Source organism: Thermobia domestica, chromosome 13, assembly GCF_964235325.1.
Source record: "Thermobia domestica chromosome 13, izTheDome1.hap1.1, whole genome shotgun sequence".
NCBI lineage: Eukaryota > Metazoa > Arthropoda > Insecta > Zygentoma > Lepismatidae > Thermobia > Thermobia domestica.
The window spans coordinates 184035357-184052763 of record NC_137466.1 but is presented as its reverse complement, the minus strand read 5'-3'; the positions used below and the strand labels follow the sequence as shown (position 1 = coordinate 184052763).

General features: G+C 36.1%; 1 protein-coding gene across 1 annotated transcript in view; it reads right to left on the bottom strand.

Moving 5' to 3' along the window:
* LOC145667880 (pancreatic lipase-related protein 2-like) overlaps positions 1-17407 on the bottom strand; it is a 65552-nt gene that overhangs the window by 45572 nt on the left and 2573 nt on the right. The window contains exons 2-3 of the mRNA XM_081735310.1: positions 13645-13789; positions 8394-8497 (exon numbers count right to left, since the gene is read on the bottom strand). Coding sequence (XP_081591436.1) covers positions 8394-8497; positions 13645-13789 — 249 coding nt within the window. The remainder of the gene's footprint in view (positions 1-8393; positions 8498-13644; positions 13790-17407) is intronic.

Below are 17407 nucleotides of genomic sequence, written 5' to 3'. Positions count from 1 at the left end.
GAGATGTAAGTAACAGAAATTTATACACATAGCATTAATTAGTTTACAGACTACTACTGGTAATAACTTTCTGTGAAAGCGGTTATGGTACATTAGGGATATTTTGTAATTATATGTTCTCTTGATATACTTGTTTTTTTCCTTTCACTAATCAATTTCAATGCTGTTTACCATTTTTGCTGATTTTCACGTTATTTAAACACATCACATAAAAATTTAGTTACACCATTGTTAACATAACAACCGCAAATCTGTTGATGATTTTACTATTATATTTTCTTGTTGTTTTATCTGCATTCACAATGAAGAATTTGATTTGAGGACATTAAGGCAATGTGGGCATTAAATCATAAAAATGCATATATATAATCCAACATAATCTTATCATATAATGTACAGGGGTTGACAAAAATCTAAAAACACTTCACGCAGGACACGTAAGTTTGGTCCTCCACTGTACAACAGGTGTTGCGGTTGCCGATCGTTTTTTGTTTCCAATATATCATGTGGACCTTCCTCTTCCGTCAGCAGTAACCAGTTCACCTGTGAGTGTTGTGGTGTGAAAGTGGTGCGGTAAAATGGTAGACCTGACAGACTTCCAAAGAGGCATGATCGTTGGTGCCCGTCTGGTTGGAGCTTCAGTGGCAACAGTGGCGAACATTGTGGGGGTATCGAAAGGCATTGTGTCCAATGTCACGAGGACACAATTCATGGGCAAACGACGTCTGCAAAGCACAACTGTGGTCGAAAGACAGTCCTGTCAGATAGGGACCGGAGGGCAACAAAACGGATTGTAGAAGCTAAAAAGAAGACCACTGCAATGAAAATTACGTCTGAACTCAATTTCGGCCTACAGAGCCCGGTTTCATCGAAAACGTGCGACGGGAACTTCATAAAATAAAAATTCATGGCAGGGCCGCTATCGTCAAACCCCTGGTCACAGCAGTAAATGCGAAGAGGCGTATCCAGTGGTGCAAGAACCACAAGGCGCGGATTCATGAGCAGTTTAAACACGTAATGTGGTCCGATGAATTGACCTTCACCTTGTTTCCAACAACCGGTCGTGTTTACGTATGGAGAACACCGTCGCAAGCCTATGATACAGACTGTCTGCTCCCAACTGTAAAACATGGGGGTGGTTCTGTTGCAGTATGGGCAGTGATATTGTAGTTTTCTGCAGGTACCATCATAGCCCTGCATGGAATGATGAATCCTAAGGTGTACAAGGCCATTTTGGGGGACCAGGTTCTACCCATGGACCAAATAATGTTCCCTGATGGTGATGGCATCTACTAAGATGATTTGGCACCCTGTCACGGTGCAAAAACGGTGAAATCATGGTTTGAGGAGCATGACTAGGAGCTATCACACCTTCCCTGGGTCCCACAATCGCCAGATCTGAACATCATTGAGCCATTGTGATCTGAGTTAGAAAGGCGTGTTCGGTCTCATTACCCTCCACCATCATCCCTTACGGAACTCGAGCATGTTTTGGAGGAACATTGGTACAAAACTCCACACACAACGATTCAGAAGCTGTATACGTCCATTCCACGTCGGATCCAAGCTGTTTTGGACGCAAAAGGAGGCCCCACACCATACTAGGTATGATTTCCACACTTTTGCAAACATTTTAGATTTTTGTGTCCAACCTCCGTAATTAATATATGTCTAAACTTTGTCTTGTAACTTCTGGAACTTTACAAAATTAAAAGGTACAAGCCACCACACTGAAACTTCTCCGTTCCAATTTCTTAAACTAAATCACGTTATGCTGTAGATAGTACTGAAATTTATCTGTGAAAAACGAAGAAAATTATAAGGCATCTGCGGAAAACTTCATTTCTCATTAAACAATCAGCAAAAGGTAGTTCACTCTTAGGAGATGATTTTCTTTTATGTAGGATGAAAAGATCCAATATATTTCAATCAAAAATTTTCTTCCAAGCCTTATATATGGAGAACTACATACAGTGTAGCCAAATCCAAACTATCACTTAACTCAGTGTGATGTGATTATTCCATAAAAAAAAAAAAAAACGAAAACTCGATTTTGGGGTCCCTGATCCAAAAACCAATTATTGGCCAAGATCTCAATCGTTTGATGCATTTTTTGAACATTTCTAAAATTCTTGGCCAAGATCGCAATATTTTGATCCATTTTTATCATTCCTAAAATTTTTGTCTGTAAATTTTCTCAAAAACAACAGATGCGATTTTGTCCATATTTCATAAATATTTCATCTCTAAGCTTATAATATGGTACTAGCTGAACCTACGCTGTCTATTCAGCGCATCGTTCTGTTGTAACTATGAATCTCCTCCCGCTGTGCATGACTCCTTACTCACACAAGTAAAGGATAGAAGACTCACAAAGGAAGTGAATTGCTATGTATAGATGTTGGATTGAGTTTGTAGCAAATCAGTAGAAGTAACACGATACCCGTTTGTAGCCCATATCCGTCCGAGTACGCCTCATTGCGTTTCTTGAGGCCTTTGAAGTTGCCAGCATGCAATAAGTTTTCCCATTCAGATTTAAGCAAAGCGCCTGGAATGTCCATCAACCCGCCATACGTAAGTTCTCTACTGGTTGCCTAACACCGTAGTTTCGACTTGCAACAATGTTAATCTTATGGACTCAAAACATCCCCTAAAATGTTGATTAGAACAATAACACACAGTTTTTGAAAATTTGAATGAGAACTAGACAGTCTACACAAAATTTTAAATCGACTAGTGAAAACGGCACGTTTCTAGGACCTGTGGTTTTCGAGAACTGATTATCAAAAGGATTGCGGACAAACATATAAACCTGGCATTTTAATACATAGACCAGCTGAACCTGCGCTCTCTACACAGTGCATCATTCACATACGAGCATGGTTCTCTTTGTTATTCCTCATATCTTTACATGTCCCGTTACAGACACAAGTGAAAAACGTGTTACCTTATACATCATATAATGTAACATGGCCCGGAAGTTTTGGGCAACCAGTATATATATGAATTTAATATTTATTAAAATTTTATTTTTAATATATAATTAATCAATGACTCGATTTGAAGTAGGTCGCAAAATTTGCGTTAAGTTCCTTGAACTAATGATTTTAGTATATTTAGAGGGAAATATATGGTAATATATTTACATTGAACAATTATTTGTATATTTAGCTAAAAATATAATATTATTTTAGGAAATAAGGTAATATCTGGTCGTTTTTAATCCTTTCAAGTCAATTTTCATTCATATTTTTGGCTTAGGGGATCTTCAAAAGAATTCAAAATTTTTATTTCAAAAATCTTCTTTAAAATTTTACATTTGTAAAGTCAGCCATAGTAGCTTCTTGAAGCATCTCTTTGTTTAATCTAAATTATCTGTGATTGGATCTTCCGCAATCACAGGTGTGGTTGAGATTTTTTCGGCTTCTTTGATCTTGAGAGATACACCTATCATCGTATAGTTACGTCACAATGAACCTCCAATTAGGGATCGTCTTCCCATTGTCTTTGTCTTTTACCAGAAGCGGTGTTAAGTGATGGACGTACGATAATCTCCGTCCATAAAAACGTGAAAAAGAGAGGTATTTAAAGGTTTCGACACAAAATAATTGATAACTTTGATATCTGTGGACATAATATGGAAGGCAGTGAGTTGGTTGCTGTGCTCAATGGACTGTAAAGTTGTGGAAGTGAAAACAAACGAATACATCAGAGCGTGCAGGACTGACGCCAGCCTTTTGGGTGAAACCGTGTCGGGAATCGAACGTGAAGGCCAGCAAATGCATTTTATGTTTTGTGTTCGCTATTAACCCACTCACTGAGTGGGAGCGAAAGAATCTTTTCTTCAAGAAAGTCTGGCTAGGACGGACAGACCAGGGAGGTATCTATATTTTTTTCATGGAATCCAAGTAAGTTATAGAAGATAGCATCAAAATTACTGTTCTTTTTGGCCACGTGAGAACCTCTAAATTTCGAACCTTTTCGGATTAGACATGTTTATATCTGGTGTTGTGATCTTTGATCTAATGTGCTAAACGCTGCGTAGTTTTCCCTAGGTTATACAATATAGAAACTTAGAGATGTGACATAAACCACTCGTTCAATGGGGGGGGGGAATTATTCTTTTGGAGTTTCAGTGTGGACGTTTGTTACCAACAGTCCATGAAATGTGTGTACTTTCGAGTACATACATTTCACCCCAAAATTATATTTTGAGTTGAGTGGAGTTGATTTTTAGTTTAGCGTCCCTTTCAGCAGCGAGGCTATATGAGACGTGGACCTACTGATTAACGTGGAATCCGAACCACATGAGCTCCCGCCGGAAAATTATATTTTGAATATGTAATTTTCGTATATTCTTTTATTTATTTATTATTTTCCGTACTGCTATATCACAGAATTAAATCCATTCTCTGGTTTTGTGCTCACTTCACTTTAGTTTGAATACGATGAGACAGAATGTATACAAAGTTTCGGCTCACATTGATAACAAGGGTGCTAGTACGATTATTGATAATGGGAGATGTTCTTTAGCAGTGAAATATCCGATTTGTATTTTGGAAAATTCCCTCAATTAGCAAAACAAAGGTTCAGATTTGAAACCTTGTGCAGATGTTTTTTTTTATTTATTTATTTAAAAGAAGTTGAAAGTTGACTGATAATAGTTCTGTACGTCCTTGGAAGCGGCTGTGCATACTATTCTATGAATATGTCTGACAAAGTGGATTTTCTATGTGTTAGGTTAAGTTAGTTTTAGTTAGTTAGGATAGGGATTAGGTTAAGTATAATTTTGATTTGAATTTTCTAATGTGTATTTTCTGTAGTGTCAAGAAAATGATTCATTGTTGTGGAAGGAAAAGTGAATAGGTCTGAGCCTATACAAGAGGTCACCCTACTGGTATAAATCCTCTGTGCCAGCCTCACTCACACAACCTTGACCGAGAGAAAATACAAAAGAAAGAAAATCAGTATGCACACAGCCATGGAAAGTAGTACGTGTGTGTCCTATAGTGTTTTGAAATCAGTTTTTTTTTCTTTTCGTAACAAAATGTGATAACATATGATTTGTTTATAGTTAATAGAAATTGAAAACACATGAAGGTTACCCACGAGATGTGGATAGAAAATGTCATTCTAATTAATTTGTATCCAAACAAGCTTGTTCATTCAGCTATGTTAATAATTTATCTCAATTTCCAACCTTTGCGATTTTTTTTAAAATTTCATTCTGTTACTCCTTATCTTACAAGAAGTTAGTGTAAATAAAGTATGCGAGTCGAAACAAAATCTTTCATTATCCAGTGCAGAGCTAATTACTGAAGTCTATGTAGTAAAGTAACTTCAATAATATTATTAGTACTCAGAAGGTAGAGTTTTGAAAAGCAGTACGTGAATAATGTAACGAAAGTATATTATAGCATCTTGAAAGCGTACAGAATCGATTTCACTTAGTGTGACCGGGGTTGGAATCACAGACCTGCCAGGAAATTTCACTTCGTTAATAAGATCAACAAAAATTCATTTTTGGCATTCAATTTTTTTCTTTTCGAAATTCCATCCCGTTGCGCGATTTTAGATTCGATTTGAGATTTTTTTTTAATATTTTATCTGGGTTAGTAACTACAAACATTTAGATTTTCGAAGCACTCACCGTCAGTTTCACTCTTGGGTCAGTGTTTTGTTCTGTCGGATTGTGGTTTGTAACCTTATCTCGCGATGGGATGCAGGCTATGAACTGCGGATCGGGATACTGGACTGCGAGTGAGAATGAAGGAGGCTTAGAAATCTTTATATTTTGGGTCAACTTGAGTTCTATTTTCCGGAGATGATTGGTGTAGTGGATGGGTCAGTGAGTGTTGATAGCTTACCCGTCTGGGCCCGGTGGGTTCGCGTTCAGCAGTCGGTGACACATTCACGCAACCATAGTCTTGAGGAAAGGGAACATCATACAGAAACACATCAACAACAGTATCATCATCATCATTATTTTTATTCAACATTTTATTTTATTTTATTTTTTTATTTTACATTTTTTTTTTGTAAAAAACGTCTTGATAAAAATTGGCAAGAGATACCATAAAGGGGAGATTTTGTCGATTAATTTTTCAATATCTCTCATCGTTTGCAAGATTTGAGTCTACTTCCGGTTGAAGTTTTTAATTCAGTGTTTTCTTTCTTCTTGCATGCAGTATGTAATAAGCAAATACATTACACACACAATTAATTATAATGTTAGTGATATGTGGTGTTCATTGGGCAAAACACTCCAAACAATAAAGATTCAACTTACTGATAGAGTGGAGAAATGGTTATCCTTCGTTTTTCATTATAATTTGGCCATGAAACAAACACCCGAGAGGTATGCAACCCCTGTATACAATTATGTGGCGTTGGTATGTATGATGTATAGGATATGATGCTTTAGTTTTTTCTTTTTTAATTTCAACACTTCCAGTGTACCCGTAAAAATGTAATAAAGAAATAATGGCCATGTTTTCTTTTAAATATTCAATTAGAACTGGACAATCTACATAAAGTTTGCTATCGATCAGTGAAAAGGTCACCTTTCTAGAGCCTGTAGTTTCCGAGATCTCATTGTAGAAAGGATTGGCCACAAACATATAAACTCCAAGAAACACATAGTTTAAAAGAACTCCAAAGATTGCAGTACAATTCATTTGCATTGATTTTGGAAAAACCCTTATTAAAATACAAAGGCTTTGAACAATAATTAAAAAAATAAACTTTATGTGAAAATGGTCTACTTGAATAATTTACTTAAAGTACACATAGTTTAAAATATTTGATTCTGTTAAACGTAAAATCCCAAATAACCGTAAATCAAAGATTATAGGTTGGAGCTCAGGCGCTTCTGTCATACTTACCTTGGGTTAGCCTAACCTGCAGTTATTGCACCTTCCGATGAAGTATTGCAACACGTACTTCTGAGATCGGTACAAGTACGCTTTTTACATGGTCGACAAAAGGATTATACGCCTTTTGGAGGGTTAAAACCTGTATTTTATTTTCATCTCATCTCTTTTCATTTCACTTCATTTCTTACTAGCTGGTTCACCTATAGATTCACATTCATCTCCATTACTTTTATAGGGCCGTTGGCCCGAAGCACCGGCTACCACCTGTGGTCCCCCCAGCCTAGGGATCAGCGTAGGCGCACTAGGCGGGAATGTGACAACTCCGACCAATCTGTTGACAAGCGCCCCCGTTCTGGGCCTGCTCCTGAGGGGCCAACTTGCCGATGCCGATGACGAACAGGATTTGATTATGGACACGCAACCCTCTGTTAGCAACCCAACCTCTCCTTCTCTTCAGCTTTCGACCACTCCGATCTACAATTTTCTTCTAACCAATTTTGACACCAAATTAAAAAAAAAAAAACTCGAAGCATATTTTCCAACAACTTGTCAAATACGTAACACGCTTGGAAATAGCCGAAATTCGCTTCACGAACAATGGTGTCACAATGAAATCGAAAAATCCAGATTTTCATCATTTCCGTAACAAGGTCTCCTTCGAAATTTTTAGCACTTTAATGCTTCTTTATTATTGTTATTGGCAAAACCTCTACTTTCCAGTAAAATTGAACTAAAGTCCCTCCCAAAGAGACAAAGTTATCGTCTGCGGAAAACAGTAAAAAAAAGCGCTTTTGTTGCTATTGTAGCATTTTAATAGATAGATATTTGTTTTTTCTGAAAATATCCATAAGGCTTAGCATTCTTGGGGAGAAGATTTCTATTCGGACGTTTTTTTTATAAATGGCTAAGACGATTCTCTTCATATTTCAGAAGTAAGTATTTAACTGACAAGCTATGTTGCGAAAATTACTTTTTATGAAAATATCCGCAAGGGCTAGTTTATGTTTAGGGATGAGTTTTTCCGAAGAACATTTACAAAAAGAAAAAAGAAAAGAAAGAAAGAACTCATCCCTCAAGAGTGAACTATGAGAAATGACTTACCTCGTATTGTAGGATTATTAACGAAATGTTTATAAATTTAAACAAAATCGACGTTTTTGAGAAAATTACCCGAAGTACTCACCCCAATAATAAACAAACTTTTGCGCATATTTTTTTTAGAACAAATGAGTTATGCCATATGTCAGATTATTAGTGAAATATTTACTTATGAAATGAACAAAAATAGCCTGAGTCGTTTTTGAAGAGATCGTCCGAAGAATAAAAACTCATCCCTAAGAGAAAACTGTACCCACTAACACTAAAACTGAAGGAGGTCGCATTAGTCTAAGATTAGTCTTTGAATGTAGAAACAAAGAAGTTGTGATGGGATTCTGGAAAGAAAAACTGCACATACAACGTTAGGAGAGTATAAAGGGCGTGATAATACTCACTACATCTATTGTTCTTGAAACTTACCTGTATAATTCCACAGCAACTACTCGTGTATTAGCCACAACTTGTCCATAAGATTGACTTGCTGCACCTCCAATGTAATCCACAAGAATAACATTGGCATCAAGCTGGAAAATATACCATATCGGATAGAAACTTGGAAAGAATTATTGTCGATAAAACTGTACATTATTATGCAAAACTATTCATTATTAATTTGTGTTCATAAACTTTCGTGAGTGTTAGGAGTGAAATCTGCTGATTTGTTCATTTTAAGTATTTGTATCTCTTACTACGGAGTGGAGAAGGGAGACGCATATTTCTTAAACCGCTAGTACTCGGCGATGAGTAGTAGTATTGATTTGAGTGACCGTTGGCAGACAGCTCAGGCAAATGCAGTTTCAGTAGCTATGAAGCTTTTGTACAATAACATAACCATCCAGATGAAAATAGACTTCCTCACTCATGAATACTAGGACATCTGCATCTTCCGTAAGTATAGTGTTCATTATGCCACAAAATTCTCTACACTGCACAAAATCCGTTTCATTTAGCTGCTGAACAATCATTATTTTGTACGGGTGAAATTTGAGATCATTATGCAAGATGCATGAAGCAAACATGACATATCCAGCGATACATCCTGTCGCCTAGCGGATCGTTTCGGACTAGCAAGAACTGTCCTTTTCACTCTGCCTACGTCTTTTCTGAAGTTTGAACTGAACGGGGAAGACCAAGTGGTTTACGTTTCATCACAGATCCAGTATTTCTGAGTGCTGCAACCCATCAGAGTACAGTGTTTCGATCTGAGACTGTACCGTGACCAGAGAATTGTTGTTTCTAAACAACTGCTCGACCGCGAGCATACGATGCTCAATGCTCCATAGCAACTGAAACTCCATTGTCTGAGCTGTCTGCCAACGGTCCCTCGAAATCAATATCCCTACTCGTCGCCGAGTACTAGGGATTTAAAAAAAAAACATGCGTTTACTCTGCTCCACAAGGTAAAAGGCTCAAATTATAGATAATATTTGCCAGATTTTTCATTGAACCAGTTTTGATACTAGTCTACCGAAAGAATTTCATCCTTGTTTTTTTTTCTCTCGTCTCTGTATTTGACAAATAGTATAATATTGTTTTAAACTATTGGATATTATTTCCTCAAAATTCTATCAAAATTACATAACATTTTCAATACTATTACAGAACTTATATTTTTAATACTTTATTCTAGCTTATGCAATAGGAAACTGACTGTCGTCATTGCGTGATTAAGTTGGAAATATTGTATCAAGTTGCATAGAAGTTTGTGTTTATGTTCAGGTCATTAGTAAGTATGTTAAACTATGTTTTAATTTACACACCGTTTCATTGTAATGTTATTTGATATAAGTAGATTTAATAAAATTTGCAAAATGCCTCTGAAGCATCTTTTGCGTAGCTTTAGCTCAGAAAATTCATGCGTAGACTAGGGTAACGTTGAGTTTCACTAACATTGTATATTGCAAATAAAGCTAAAAGGAACATCAATAAAAACAAGTATTTGTTTATTTATTGCAAGCAAGCTTTAGAGTTTGCTATTATTCATAAGATGGAAAATATGGCATGCTTTTTATTATGTTCATCACCACAAAAATATCAATATGAAAATTAATTTTAAGAAAGAAGCAGATAAATAATATTTGTGTATAAATAATCTACAGTAATATGCCACTTAAAATTGTTAAATTTTGTACATTGATATCAAATATATGACAGTCAATGATGAAAGTTAAGATGTATTTTTTGTATTATATTGGATGCGGAATAAGCTGCTAACTCAAAAACGCACTATTGTAAAGAGATCAGTGTCTATTAATCATTGATTGGTATCGATTTCGAACTCATCGATCTATTAACTGAGTGAGAACCGTTATTTACCATGATAAACTGTCATTAAGGTTGTGATATTGATGTTTTTTTAATTACATAAAACTGTTTTGGTTGCACTAATAATATCAAACACACGGTAGGACAATCCTTACTAATGAATTACTTTCAGTCTGAGAATTCAGGCTATGTTTTCGTTCGTATTTTTGTGATTTCCTTGCTGATTTGAAGAAGTGTTTATTTACGCTTTTGTAACGAATTATGTCATTGTGTATTTTATGTTATAAAGCTGAGAAAGTTCCTTTGCCGATTATCCAACCATCTCTGACCTCAAGTGTATATCAACACGTGGCTCGAGTCAGCAACATCACCAGGATATTTGGATCTTTAAAAACAGAGGTCAACCAGGAAACAGGGAGTGAATTGGTAGAAGAGATCAGACGTAAACAGTCAATTCACCGGTAGCTTAACCTTCTTTTATTTTAGTCTTCGACAGATTCTAGCCGTGTGGCTAGGGAGAGAAAGATTTCGTTTGTGATCAGAACGACAGACCTCTGATCTTGAAACCGGTCCGTCAGCATAGCTCCCGTTCTATGAGCTGTATCGCGAGTCTGAGAAGTAGCCAACTTTAGGCTAGAATAAATCAGACACATCTTAACCATTACGCCTTCACAGAAAGAGAAGACCTGAGAGGACAAAGAGGAACTAAGCAGAGACCATGGAGAATCAACAGGTACTGTGATCTAAGAAAACCTTCCTCCCCACTCCCATTCCCAACAATCTCTCATCAAGTTTTCTAAAAATTCTCATTTTTATTTCTTTTGTTTTAAAACGGGTGTCGCCCAATTCTGGTACCTTATCTACCAATGAGTCACACCCCAAGTAAATCTAGTAGACGACACAGATTTTTTTGAATGCTCATTTCAATTTAAGCACCCGTAAAAATATTTGTTCTAAGCTAGTCTAACCTAACATACAAAAGAACAATATGAAGCTTTCAAACATTTATATGATAAGTCAAACTACTTAAGGTAATTATCATTATTCTCTATACATTTCAGTGCTAGGTCAGTTGTGCTTAGTTCTGAGTTACTATCAAAAGTTTATTTGTTGTCAATCAAGTTCTTCAATTGTTCTAGCTGTGTTTGTTTGGTGGCAAACACTCTTTCCTTCAGAATCTTCCAAATAGCAACAAGGAGCAAGATAAGCTGATCTATGGAGCTACTCAGTAACATCGCATCTTCCTATTATGTTAAAGGACACAGGGCATTTGAAGGCGAGCTCCTAGTTCCCTTTAATCAGCTGTAAGCAAATGTAAGGGCTTTGGTGTTACCAAGTCTTTGTACACACCCGAGTCAATATATTTACGTGCCAGCCTCGCGCTGTAGTACAGTCTTGTTCAGGAAATCTCAGCGACCCAATTCTCTTTGAAAAACTGTAGACTCACCTACAGTTGGAATTAAATCAAACAAAAGTGGATTTTTATTGGCCATTGGATATCTTTTAGAGCCAAAATATTGAATATTCTACACATAGTTTTCAGAAAATCACCATGCAAACCAAGGTGGGTATTCAATATTTTTGAAGAAGACTGTAAATCTGCTTTGCCACACTACTTTACCACATGGCAACACCGCATTATGCTTTCTTTTCATTCGTCTAAGACACACGCCATCGATTATGTTTCATTCTATAATTCGATCATTTAAGAATTTGCGTACAATTATCACATAGTGTCGGCATCTTGTTAACAAATGAGTTGGTGACACAGAGTTTCAAAAACACAATTACTGTTTGGAATAATAATCTCTACATGTAGCGCATCCCTGTAATTTTCAGTGTTTTTAATAATTAAAAAATACGGGGCAATCACACGAGTACTGCATATGCATTCCATAAGAGACACCAGTAATATATAGTGCATGCGAATTATTAATTATGCATGCAATTATTAATCTAATATTTAATTTAAACTTCACTTCATCAAACTTCAAAATTGTTTTATTAAACTTGGTGTAAGCGTTATTGTAAATTGTAAACCATTCACAAAGTTCTAAGCGTCTGTCCGGTTTGTCCTCTTGTAAAGTTTCCAGTAATATAAGCCAATTACATTCGTAATATTTTTAACATTCAATTAACATTTCATCCGAAACCCCAGTTCCTTAAAAATGCATCTTTACTGAAGAAATTTACAAATGTATGTGTAACATATTTTAAGTTCATATCGCCAGTTTCATTTTCCGTGGTTGAGATGTTAATTGAATTGATTTCTTACTACGATTATGATTTCACAGTCCTTCGAAATAAACACAAGCAGTTAAATCGACCATTTTCCATTTATTCTGATGTGTAAACTATACATGAACTTACACCAACTCTCATCACTACCACAAGGTTAACTGAAGTTATCTTTGCTGCAGTTAATTAAACGACAATACGAAAGATGTCGTGCTTTGTATCTCTCTGGCGGCAGTTGATTGAAAAAAAAAATAAGTATAAAAATTCACCATGCTTGTCTCTCGTTGGTAGCAGTTCATCGAAAGGGAATGTGTTAAGAAATTCATCATATTTGTCTCTCTCTGGTGACAGTTAATCGAACGAGAATGTGATTAGAAATTTATTATGCCTCTCTGGTAGCAGTTAATCGAACGAGAATATGACTAGAAATTCATCATGCTTGTCTCTCCCTGGTAGCAGTTAATCGAAAGGGAATGTGTTTAGAAATTCATCTTGCTTGTCTCTCTCTGGTGGCAGTTAATCGAACGAGAATATAATAAGAACTTTACCATGCTTGTCTCTCCCTGGTAGCAGTTAATCGAAACGGAATGTGTTTAGAAATTCATCATGTTTGTTTCTCTCTTGTGGTAGTTAATCGAACGACAATAAGATTAGACAGTCATCATGCTTGTCTTTCTCTGGTGAAAATTAATCGAGTGTATAGAAATTCATCATGCTTATCTCTCTCTGGTAGCAGTTAATCGAAAGGGAATGTGTTTAGAAATTAATCCTGCTTGTCTCGAACGAGGATATATATGTTTACAAAATCATCATGCATGTCTCTCCCCCTTAGTGGTTAATCGAACGACTATGCATGTAGTAATTCATCGTGCTTTCTACCTTCTTAGCAACAATCACTTGAATGAGATCGCGCATAGAAATTTATCTTTTTTTTTTTTTTTTTTGTCTCTCTCTAGTAACAGTGTTCGAACGAGAATACGTTTAAAAATTCACCGCCTTTTGTCTCTCTCTGGTGGCAATTAATCGAAGGACAATACGTTTAGAAATTCGTCAAGCAACAGTGAATTACTAAGTATAATTAATGTACGCCAGTATTGCAGCGGCATAGCTGCTTATGCCGCGCTCTACATTTCAAACTGTTAATATTGTTAAAACTGATTTTACTTACAAGACGAAGAATACCTTTCTCCACTTTCTGGACCCACTGAAGGTATGGGCTCCCAAGGACTCCATGGATTATCACAAAAGTGGGTTTAGTTGCATCAAAATCATTATTTAGAACACATGGTGTTATTTTTGTAAAATTCACATTTCTGGAACAAACAATAGTTTATCTTAGTAAATCTTAACAAAATTACTAATTTAGGACACCTCCATTACTGTCCATGTACGAATGGCTATAATGAAAACAAATCTAAGCTAATCTACCTCGAAATCGAAGTTTACGTGTAATTTTTATATATATATCTAACATTGTATGGTATTAAATATACCTACATTACGAAAGAGTAATTTTAGAGAAACAACTTACAGTGTTTGAAACGTAGATATGGAGAAGAATAAAAAAATGCTTCGTCAAACAAATTAGAAATTTTTAGTAAAGTTGAAGAAGATGAAAATATTTAAAAACAGAAGCTAGAACATAATTTGAGAGGAAGGTTATAGTAAAACAGTTATAGAAAATAAACGAAGAAGTGTAAAAATCCAGTTACAATTTAAACACCATTAACAAGAATAACTCGTACATCTGAATGAAGGAATTAGCGAAGGATGTATTGACTATAAATGTGCAGCAAGTGTTCTGCTAGGAATAGGAAAATTATTGGGATAATAACATGAATTACATTCCATGTTCCGTCTAGAAATAATCTTACATGCTTAACGCTTCTGATTTGTCAAATGTCGATATTTTGTAATATATTTGTTAGTGTACAATATCTGATCCAATGTGTAGTGTAGGGCTTTGAACGTTTGTCCCATTAGCATTATATACGATATGTAAAATATGAAATCATTTTTTAAATATTATGTAATTGATATTTAATAAATAATTTAATGGTACACTCATTTGGAGTTCAAAATCAACTTAATTATCCATAATTAAAAATAACTAATTAATAGAAAATTGTGAATGTTAAATTGTTTGGATTCTAAAGATATGGAGATTTACCTTTTACTCAAGTGAAAGACCGTATTAATCTTCTTGGGGTTCTCTGGCAAAAACATCATGAAATTAGGAACGGTGCCCCAACACGAATCTTGAAAGTTAAAACACCCGAGATTTTCGTAGCACACTTCAGTATTCGGAAAATCTGCAAGAAAATACAATCAAATTGGTCGTCGAAGATGAGCAAAGGTAAAACTACCCTCATTGATATCAAAATATCTATATCAATCATTTACAGATGTCTATACGAGTTTTTGTGACGTCATACTATTCTTCTACAATTTTAAGTACACTCAATAGACATAGGTAGCATATCAAGGAGTCTGACATGTTGAAACAGTGGTTGCAGATACGCCCAATTGATCTAATCTGACGCTCAAAACATTCCAAAAGTAATATCCTCCCGACCTCTGGTTTACATAATTTCCGCAGTATCACAAATTTCAGAATCGGCAGTTCAACGTCTCGCTCACAACGTCAATCGAGCATCATACGTGGGTCCCAAGGCAAGACTTCGTATGTGCTAAAATCAGATTTTGTGTTCAACTAAAAACCTCAAAATTACGCATACGGTAAGGCTTATGTCTATAATAATGACACCAATATGCAAGGTGTTTCAAAACAACTCCGACAACATTTGGTATGTGACTCCTGACACCAAGATAAGACAAAAAATATAGACCAATCTAGGTGCACAAACGCTTCCTTTCGGAGTTATAGGCTGGCGAAAACATGAAGAAATGAACTTTAAATGTCCGTAGCTCCAATACTATGTGACGTACCATAGTCGGGTCAAGACTTCACTGCGCAACTAATACGTATGTGCGCTATCCAAAGTACATGTTTCAGAATCTTGCGACATATTTATGGAGGGAGTTTGGCTACGGGCATATAGTTTGAAGTACTTACATATACCTCTATAAAAAATTTTCCGGAAGTACCGCAAGATCCTGAAACATTTATATTTGGATAGGGCACAAATTAGTTCCTAAACGAAGTCTTGAATAGACTACGGTAGGTTCCATAGTTTTGGATCTATGGACCTTTAAAGTTCTTTTTTTTACGTTTCCGGCGAGGTATAACTCCGAAAGTGCGCCCAGGTTGGTCTATACTTTTCTTCTTATCTTGGTGTCAGAAATTACCTCCCAAATGTTATCGGTGTTGTTTTGAAACATCCTGTATACAGGTATAGATAAGCTTATGGTTTTCTTCTTTCATCACATAATGTCCTAGGGTTATATGATTTCCTTGCTGTTAATAACCTAATTTGGTTTTATCTGTAGATATGGTCTTTCAGTTTTAGATGACAGTCAGTCACTAAATATCATTTGGACATCATGCTATCACAAGATTATGTCATTACGCTGTTAATCTCACCTTACATCATCAACCTAACATCACGCACACACCAATCGGGCGGGCTCACATTCACTCAACCTTACACTCTAAACATCATTATAACATTTAACTCACATCATATCGATACGACGCTTTATCGACTTCACGCTTACATCTTCAACCGAATATTTTGCTCACATCAACTAGATAGGCCGGCCAAAGAAGAAATGAAGATATAATGTTAAGAATGATATGGTGCAGTGTGGTGTCTCAGTGGATATGACACAAGTTAGAAACAGGTGGAGTACAACGATCCGAAAAGTTGACCCCAGAAAAAGTCTTAGAAGAAGAAGAATTAGATGTTACTTAATCTCATACTGTCAACATAGTTTCTTCATTTTGTTGTCTTGATCTTACGCTTACGCGTTACAGTATCAACTCAACATCACAAGCACAAAATCAATTGGACACTATATTTACTAAATGTCATGCTCACTTCGACATAATGATAACTCAACATCATGCTTTAAAATGATAAGTTAAAAGGCTGAATCTGCTGTAGTTTCAAGCGCTCGTGTAGCAGAACACATTTGAAAATCGTCGATGTCTTTTAATCTAAAGTCCTGGCATTCCCCAGGCAGAAGTCAAGGAAAGATTGAGGAGAAAGTTTACAATAGTCAACTTTGGGTGGCTATCTGATTGAAACCCCAGAATTCCAAGATTATGGAGTAAATGCGCCAGCCACTATCTACACCCCAGTGAATTTTTATGAATCTGAAATTTGGTAGTTATAGTAAAACTGGATCTGTAAAATAAAGCGTTATTTGAAAGTGGTTGATGTTTACAATCAGTGAAATGGCAATGAGAAACATGAGCAGAGGAAGGGATGAGGTAGTAGGATTGAATAAATACGTGTTGCCCAGTGTACGAGTAGTAATAGATCCACGAGTAGTATGCCTGAAAACTATTGAAAACCCTGCTTCTTATACTCTCCATGTGTTCTACTGAAAAGGAGAGCAGTATACTGTGACGTCACAGAGTATCTGCTTGGAAATGGCTGATTTAGGAAATCAAATCTGTTAACTTACGAATAGAGAGTGTTACACAGTGTATAGATTGTCAATATGCGTGCCCATAAGCAAACTACTATGCTGATAACAAGATTCAGATATGTGTGAGAAAACTCGCTTGCATTATAAACATGCGCAAGACGTATAAAGACTCCAATCAGCAAGCCTGAATTAAAGCAGACACTTCAAAATCTTTGAGTTTTACGTCCCACGGTTATGCCGGTTAGGCTATAGGAGACGGTGATGATGAGTAATGAATGAAATGGTGGAATGAAGAAAGTGGGAGGAAACGAGAGAACCCCTAGGAAACCCATGCACACGGTGTTTGTCCACCACAAAGTTCCCTCGGAGGGGGC